Source organism: Uloborus diversus, chromosome 4, assembly GCF_026930045.1.
Source record: "Uloborus diversus isolate 005 chromosome 4, Udiv.v.3.1, whole genome shotgun sequence".
Taxonomy (NCBI): Eukaryota; Metazoa; Arthropoda; class Arachnida; order Araneae; family Uloboridae; genus Uloborus; species Uloborus diversus.
Genome location: NC_072734.1, coordinates 82,064,871 through 82,074,332, shown reverse-complemented (window position 1 = coordinate 82,074,332; position 9,462 = coordinate 82,064,871). Strand labels below are relative to the sequence as shown.

General features: G+C 34.2%; 1 protein-coding gene across 1 annotated transcript in view; it reads left to right on the top strand.

Moving 5' to 3' along the window:
* The first annotated feature begins 6,478 nt into the window (after positions 1 to 6,478).
* LOC129220666 (uncharacterized) overlaps positions 6,479 to 9,462 on the top strand; it is a 39,745-nt gene continuing 36,761 nt past the window's right edge. Inside the window, exon 1 of the mRNA XM_054855095.1 lies at positions 6,479 to 7,021. Coding sequence (XP_054711070.1) covers positions 6,479 to 7,021 — 543 coding nt within the window. The remainder of the gene's footprint in view (positions 7,022 to 9,462) is intronic.

Sequence of the window (9,462 nt, the reverse complement as noted above, 5' to 3'; positions counted from 1 at the left end):
TAGGCATGATTTTGTATTACCCGTGGTCGAATCAAGAACGTTCAATTGTATTTTATTCATAAGTTGATTGTATATTTATAACTTTAGTTGTATTTTTTTCATTTAAATAATTAATTTATATTGAGAGCTTTTAATTCACAGAAAAAAGGCACTTATTTAAACTTCATGTCTTATTTCAGGTAGTGATGTATTTCTGGCAACCGGTTCAGAGCTGTACATTATGGCAAATACCTACTTCAAATCATCCGCTTGCTTGGTGGTTTTTTACTTTAGTTCATACCATTTCTTGGTTGATCATTTACAGTGGGTGCTATATAATGGATCTGACTGAACTTTTAGGAATAAAACAGGTATTTTTTCTTATTTTCTAAATATTTTCCTTCAGACACGTCTTCCTTATCACAAGCATTTTTTGGACTAGTCTTTTCTTACCTTCAAAGTTAATTCCTTCATCCAATACGGACAAAGCTACTAGTTTATCCCCTAAATCCCATAAGTGATTTATGAATTTTCCAATCACTGCTTCTGCTGCATGTTTGTCGTCATTTTGTGCGCTGCTAGTTTTTCAGACATATTATATTGTTCAAAAGAGCCTCGATTGGGTTGCTGCGAAAAACCAAATCTTCATACAGCATTTAATTGTAAAACAGCTTTGTAAAACAGCATTGAAGGGCTTTCTTTTCATGTAAGGTCAATTTAAATTGTTTCCTAAATATAAAAATTTTCAAACAAAAATTTTTTTTGCCACCCATGTGGCTCAGGGATAAGCTCCAGGTTGCCGAAAACATATCCCTGTAGGAGGAAATTCACCAGGAAATATTATTACAAGTTATGAGAATTCAATGTAATCTTTCTCAATTCCGCTTTTTACGAACAATAATATGTCATCCACTTCATCTTTTAGAATTTAAGTGGTATGTGTACTTGATTGAAATGTTATAAGTTCTGAATGATGGAGATCTTTCCACAAAATTTTGAAGCGCTTAAATAATTGAATATCTGTTCTAGAACTAAGAAAGGCAAGACCTTCTTTAAGAACACACTCTGCAGTACGATTTCAAGTGCATGATGATAGCAATCCAAATGTAATATTTCACCGTTCAGTTTTTGCTCTAATAAATTGCATGCACAATTTATATGATTGGTATTGCACTACAGCTAGAACAGTTAGCAATAAAGAGCTATCATCTAAGATATCATATACGACTGAAGAAATATCTAAGGAATTCCGAGTAGCTGTTCAATATTAGGACCTGAAGCTATCACGGTAATCCTGTCGGCGTTCTTTTTCCAGTTACATCTGGATGTAGCTTTGTATCCCAGTGAATAACTACAAAATCTTAATTTAAATTCATGAAATTTAGTTTTACCTCTCGAAGATTTTCTTTTGCTCTCTTAAGGAATGTACGATTGATCACTAGGTCATTTGGATTTAAATTTACTGCATCTACATAGGCTGTAAATAAATTAACGACATCTTTATCCTTAATATGGCATTTGTCTAACAGTGATGAAAGGTGAGCAGATATCAATAGTTGTCAAGCTTTTTTGCATTGTGCTAGACCAGCTGTAGAAAACAAAAGTTAGGATAGATACCCATTTCGGTTTCTAAATCTTGTGAATCGCAAGAATTTGATGATAATAAAGCACTATGTACTGAAATAGAAGAAAATTAATTTAAAGTATGGATTTCTACATTGTTCCGATCTGGATATATTTTTTAAATTTATATTTTAGCTATGGAAGACACAGTATATTTTTATGTTAGCAGTAATCGAGGATATTTCAAAATTTATATTTTAAAAATTTAAAATTGCGTAAGCATTTAGGTATGTTTATAACTAAAGAAGAGCGAATTAAAATTATAATTGCAATTACTTATATTTATAGCATTGAAACCTTGCGACTATATTTGACACACGTATTACATACACTGGGAATTTTGTAAATCAACACCCCCAAAGCTTGGAGGAGGCAATTTGTTGTTGTCAAAGATCTCAAAGATCGTTCATTAATGGCCTAGGTCATTCATTAATGGGCTATCGAATCCCTTGTGTCCATCTTGATGGGAAGAAACGTTCCCCTGTCGCTTGGTTGGAACAAGCGCAGAAGAGCGATACGCTTGACTCAAGGCCATTGGTGTACATTTTATTCTCTGTAACATGTTAAATTCTACGGAATGAAAGTGAGAGAATGGTCGATCTGGAAGTAGCAGCACCTATTGAGGTTCAAAATTACTTTAAATATAAAACGTTAGAATATTTTTACATAAAAATGAGAAAATCCGCAATTTTTTCTTCGAAACTCAAAAAAGGGGGTCCTAGGGGCACGTGTTAATATTCATGGATTGACTTTAAATTTTGCAAGGATCATTTATTTGTACAATGGAACAAAATGAGGGGGCGTCGCGTAAAATATCTGCAACTTCAAAAATAAGGACCACCCTAATATATATATATATATATATATATATATATATATATATATATATATATATATATATATATATATATATATATATATATATATATATGGATGTATGTTTGTGGGTGTGTGTTCCTTATACAAATCCACAGTTTTAGTCCGATTTCTTCCAGATTTGACACAGAGGTAAATTGTTGCTCAGGAATTCATATAAGCTGGTTTTTGGAATTTAAAAAAGGCCCAAAGAGGTTCAAGTTTATATTTGTAATCATAAAATTGATCTTTTCGACATAAACATATTTTTGTTTTTGTTATGAATTTGGTCCTGAAATGAAGTCTCTTCAAAGATTAACTGTAATCATAAAATTTGTGATCCTTTTTCCAAAGCAAATGAAAATGCTTAGCAGCATATAACCACCAGGAGATATTTTAAATGCAATCAAGACAAAAATTATCTTGAACAATGACCGTTGCTGTCGATTAGCAACAAGCGGAAAGCATGTTAGCAAAAAAGCTGAACGAAAATGAAATGCTGATGTCAGTGCTTCTTGAATTGTACTTTTCAAAGACACAGGCATGCATTGTGCTTGCTACATTTCCCTAATAAGTTTTTAAGTAATAATTCCATAACAATAAACGAAATATTTGATCAGTATTTTCTACATGAACAGCGCAGAAAATACCAAAATGAGATAGGTATTAATAATGCATTCACTATCGATGTACAATATTCAACAGTTTTAGCATTAGAATACTAAACTTATATTAAAACGACATCCTTGCAAAAGAGATTTAATTTCAGGGTTCGTACGCCCTTGAAAAACCTTGAAAAGTGCTTGAAAAAAAAAGTTCATTTTCAAGTGCTTGAAAACCTTGAAAAAGTTTCTTAGTGCTTAAATTCTCTCAAAAATCAACGAATTGTGCTTAGAAGTTTTAAAAAAGTATTTCACCAATGCAATTTTCTGAACATGTGTTCAGTATGCAACATCGCGAAAAATTGCTTCCGTGTTTGGGATTTCAATCCTTTTGCATCTTGTAAATATTTTGATGTTTTTTACAACCGAAAGATATTTTGACATATGGTACCTTAGATTAGTTTTTTTTTTGTTTAATTTCATTAATTAACAAAGATATTAATTTGGAAACCATGACAACATTGAACTTACTCGGGTTTCGCGGAAAATTGCTCTTGTGTTTGAAATTTCAATCTTTTTGCATCCTGCAAATATTTAAATATTTTGGCTAATCAAATGTTAGTTTCGCATATGCTACCTTAGATTAGTATATTTTTTGTTTAATTTTAATAAAAAACCATCCCAATGTCTGAATTATTGTAAAAACAAAACAAAGAGCGAAAATTGAAAGTTACTTTAAAAGCCTTACTTGAATTAATTACAAATATTTTATTTATTAACAAACATAAGATGGCAACAGTTAAAAATTTTAAATCATTGAGATAATATTTCCGATCATTTCCATACAATTAAAATCACGAGAAATACGCAGACGACAATCTATTACGATTTTATCTTTCTTATTGTTGCATTAATAAAACTATTTTTATTCGCAAAAAAAAAAAAAAAATCAACACCTCTTGGAGCGATTGGAGTCAAAATTGAACCAAAGCCTGTTTACGTATGGATTCACATATATTTCAAATTTCAACCAGAACGTAGCATTACTTCTTGAGATAGGGCACTCACAATGGAAAAAAAGAACGGGCGATTGCGCTACCCCCCTTTTTAGCTGTTGACACCAAAATAAAATCAGCTCTTATACCCACTAAGGGCTACTTGTCAAAAAATTTTTGTTTGATTCCGTTCGTTATTTCTTGAGATACAGCAGTCACAATTGACGACAAAAAACGTTCTATAGCTCAACCCCCCTCTGAGTTATTGAGACCAAAATTGAATCAGTACCTTCTCCTGTTAATGGCAACATATGGACCAAATTTTGTTTGATTCCGCCAGTTACTCAGCAAGCACGCGTAACTCAAAAAACGTCCCATTGCTCCACCCCCCTTGGAGGAATTCGCGCCAAAAACTAATGGGCACAAGTTCACATAGGGGCACATATGTGTACTAAGTTTCGTTCCATTTCATGCGGTAGTTTTTGCTGTAGAGCGGCCACAAAAAACTGGTCACACACAGACGTGACACACATACATACACACACACATACATACATACACACACACACACAGACAGACAGACATTTTCCAAAAATAGTCGAAATGAACTCAGCACACCTCAAAACGTTCGAATCCGTCAAAATTCGAAATTCGAAAATTTGCACGAATCCAATACTTTCTTCTATATATTAGATATAGAAGAAAGTAAAAAGGCTGTGCACCTTTAGATCCGCAAAACCACATAGAAATTTAATATGGCAGAATTCATATAGTTTTGAAGGGTAAGAGTAAAGTTTGAAAAAATGCAAAGAAATATTAAAATTTAAATTTAAACTGTTTTAAAGTGCATAAAATTGCTCCATTTTTTATGTAAACAAATTTCTTAACCGTTCAAAATTTTATATTACTTAAACACTCGAGCAATAGTACACCTGATGAAGGATATTTGTCAATCAGCATTAATTTAAAACCTGTTAGCGGGTGTGATGCAACTTTTGACACATAGAGATTACTACTGAAAAGAGCGTGATGAAATATTGCGCCACGTTATCAAGTTTTTTCTTTTTTAGTCTTTATCGTGAAATAAGTTGAGGAATGCTCCATTCTCAGTTAAAAGGCTCAGTTCGATAATTTTGATTGTAAACAATCCAAAAACATTGAAAGTTTGTAACTACCATTAAGCATTTCCACTGTCATTGACGAAATACTGTAAGATAAGAATGGACTTGTGTCAGTGTGTTTGAAGCAACTTTCTTAACAGTGGTGGGATAAGGTGAAGCATTTTGTACCTTACGTATAACCACTAATCGCAATAGATTATTTTTTAAATTTCAAGAAATTACAATCTCCAGTGAAACTTCCGTTCTCTATCACGATCAATAAGTCATAAGGGAAAGCGATTAAGTACTTTAGATGCATGTGAAATTTACCTATTTCCCATATAGCTTTATGTTGCATGCTTAAGGTTGGGTTCACTCAAAAATGCATTTCTTCTTGCTGCTGGAAGGGGGGACTAAGAACAGTATTTAGGAGCAAGTTTTGAGTTAAATGTACGAATTAGAAAATTTTAAATTATTTAACTTTTTAGATTTTAGATTACATTTCAAAACATGGAAATACATTTCCTTCCACTTCAAGCTGCGGATAAGGGGAACAAAATGTGTAACAAGCATTTGTAAAATATAAACAAAAGAATTGTCTATTATGCAGTTGTAAGTACAAAAAAGACGGGTTTTTTTTCCCTCTAATTGCCTGCAAATAATTTAAAAGAAAAAAAAATGCCAATAATGACCAAAATGTGCATGCCTACTTCTTTCTCCATAACACAGTTAAATTGACACATTTACGAGGGCTATCCAGAAAGTAGATTACGTTTTCGTCTGTGTCCGCTAGGGGCGGGGCTAGCGCGGCCATCTTGGGGTCAAAGCGTTGCGCAGCTCAGTCTGCATCTAGCCGTGCTAGTGAGAGGTTCGTGCTGTGTTCGTTCAGATACTGTGACGGTTTGAAATGTCTGCGTTAATTGAAAATCCCGCGAGCTGCGAGGTGCGCGCAGTAATAAGGTTTCTGACTGCAAAAAACTGTAAACCGAGAGAAATCTATCGGCAGCTTTGTGAAGTGTATGGGGACAACATTATCACTGAAGGTGGAGTGCGTCAGTGGGTCATAAGATTTAAAAATGGCCGAACCAATGTTCACGACGAAGATCGAAGTGGGAGACCCAGCATAGTGAACGCCGAACTTCTCGAAAAAGTCGATGCTAAAGTCCGGGAAAATCGAAATTTCACAATAACGGAACTTTCTTTAAGTTTTCCACAAATTTCGCGAAGTTTGGTGCACGAAATCATCAGCAAAAAGCTTGGTTACCACAAGTTTTGTGCAAGATGGATTCCAAAAATCTTGACAGAGGACCACAAAAATCAGCGAATGGCTGCAGCGTTGAACTTTTTGGACGCTTACCATAAGGATGGTGACTTTTTACTCGATCGCATCGTTACTGGTGACGAAACATGGGTGAAACACGTGAACTGTGAAACGAAATTGCAATCAATGCAGTGGGGGCACACAAGTTCTCCCCAAAAACCCAAGAAATGCATGCAAACAATGTCGGCAAGGAAGATCATGGCGACTGTTTTTTGGGACAGAAAAGGTGTGATTTTGGTGGACTTCCTGGAAAGAGGCACTACAATAAACTCTCAAAGGTATTGCCAAACTCTCCAAAAACTCAGAAGAGCAATTCAAAACAAGCGCAGAGGAATGTTGAGCTCTAAGATCTTGTTGTTTCACGACAACGCCCGGCCCCACACGGCAAATGTCACTCGTAAAGTTCTTGAATCTTTTAAGTGGGAGTTGTTTCCTCATCCACCGTACAGTCCCGACCTGGCACCGAGCGACTTCCACCTATTCCCAGCAATGAAGAAGTGGCTGGCTATGCAGCGTTTTGATGACGACGCACAGCTGCAAGAAGAGGTAACGGAGTGGTTGAAGGCGCAGGCGGCCGAATTTTTTGACGAAGGAATTTCCAAGCTCGTACATCGCTACGATAAATGCCTTAATTTGTATGGTGACTATGTCGAAAAGTAGTATTTGAGTGTGGCTTTCATCTGTATATAATAAAAAAAAATTTCCTATACTTTGTTTATTTTTTATTCCAAAACGTAATCTACTTTCTGGATAGCCCTCGTATATAGTTTGTTCCATAAGTTTGTGTCCACCTACTTCCATTTTTAATGCTTTATGTAACTTAAAATAATAACTATCTATCTATGGCACCTAATATGCACACATCATGAGGACTGTGCCTCTGTAAATAAAAATTTTGATATTCTCAAAGGAATACTCTAAAGCAGCAAATTTAAATAAGTGCGCTCACTACCTGCATCAGTGTGAGTTATCATGTACAACATTTCCGGCAAGTATCAAGTTTTAAAAATTTGAAACAAAATTTTAATCTAAACAAATTTTAAATCGTTGCAAGACATCTACAGGCCAAGGAGTCAGTCACCTTTCTCACCTTTAGTCACCTTTTGAAAATTTAGTTATTTTTAGTCACTTTTTGCAACTTTTGTCACCTTTCTCACCTTTCTTGAAATGTGTCTTAGGATTTTTTTTAAATTAAATTCTTGAAAAGTATCTGAATGATAGCTTTAACAATTAATTTAAAAAGTAGCATTAAATATGCCCCCCCCCCCACCTTGTTGTTGTTTAAGAAAAATAGCTATGCTGCAGGGAAATCAGAAAAATTTTTTTATCGCTTGCAACTTTACTCTATGAACAGAACCAGTCTTTCTATTGGCGGTTAGTGTTTATTTATTTATTTTTATTGGAACAAAAAACTGCTGTAAACCTATTTGAAACAAAATGCACTACGACATTATTTTTGATAAATGCAATATTATTTTCCTAGATTCAATAAGGAATAAATTTATGTTTAAAAAAAATAAATAAATAAAAATAAAAAACAGCTAACCAGTGCATCTAACAAATGAATCCCGATTGAAAAAAAAAGTACCCTCTCATTGTTATCTTTATCACCCCTATTTTGATCAAATCAGAAGAGACCATGACAGCATTCCTGCTTATTCAGGCATTATTTTTTTTCCTAAGCCTGATAAGTATTGGGACTAGGTTGATGTTTTTTTTTTTCTAGTAATTTATTCCCCTTACTAATCAGAATTATGGAAAATAAAATAATTTCAAAATAAGCAGGAATGCTGCCATGGTGCATTATCTTAATCAAGCTGCCACCCCTTTTTTAAATGGAGCGGTTCATCTGTGCTAGTCGCCGCTTCCGAGGTCAAACTATCGTTACATTTTTCATTCTCGCGTTTTTCAATTGATAAGTTCATTGTTGTGTGCTTAGAAAGATTAAAGATTGTTAATGTCCTTTTTTTGTTTTCTGGACAAACTTCAAAATGGGAAAGTGTAAATTTTGCAATGATTGGCTAAAAAAGAAAGAGAACCAATGTTTCAGCCTGGGGGAGAAAAGTGAATGAAACGGAACTGTTCTGCTGTGTATGCTTAAGTAATATACATTTTGAAACTAAAGGTTTTCAAGCAGTATTTAACCATTCAGCTACATTGAAGCACAAATTAAATTTTTAAAGCAAAAATGGAGTAAATCAGCTACATTTAAAGCTTGCGCCACTCCCTGCATGCGTGGACAATTTAACAGCTACGTGTTCAACCATTTCACCCAGCTTTCGCATGTACAGTACGAAAGATACTTCCACTATTGCTGAACTAATTTGGACGATGAAATCAGTGTGCAACAACTATTCAATGGATTCAGCGCAAGATATTCTTGATGTTTTTAAAAAGATGTTTCCTAATAACTTTCCTGAGCATTTCTCACTTTCACCTAAGAAAATGCGATTTTAATTACAGATGGACTTGCTCCTTATTTTCGAGAATGTATGTTAAAAGAAGCATGTTTACCCTATTTTACTTTGAGCTTTGATGAAACTACCTATATCAAAGACAAAAAAGAACTGCAACTAACAATAAAATATTGGTCTGAAAGCCAATGTTGCATCACAACAAGGCATCTCAAAACTTTCTTCTTGGGCAATGCAGGTGGTGAAATTTTGATTGAAAAGCTATATGAAGCACTTACCGAGAGTAATTTATCCATGAATAAATGTCTCATGCTTGCCTCAGATGGTCCTTATGTTAATAAAAAGGTTTTTAGGTTGTGTGACACTATTATCCTTGAGACATGAGAAAAAAGCCTAATAAATATTGGTACTTGCAGTATTCATACAATGCATAATGCATATGTCAAAGCATTGCAATATTTAGGTGAAGAAGCATCTGAACTTCTTCTTAGTACTTATAGCTATTTTGATGGTTGGCCTTCCCGTTAGGAGGACTTCGAAGAAGTGCAAGCTCAACTAAATACACCTCATCTC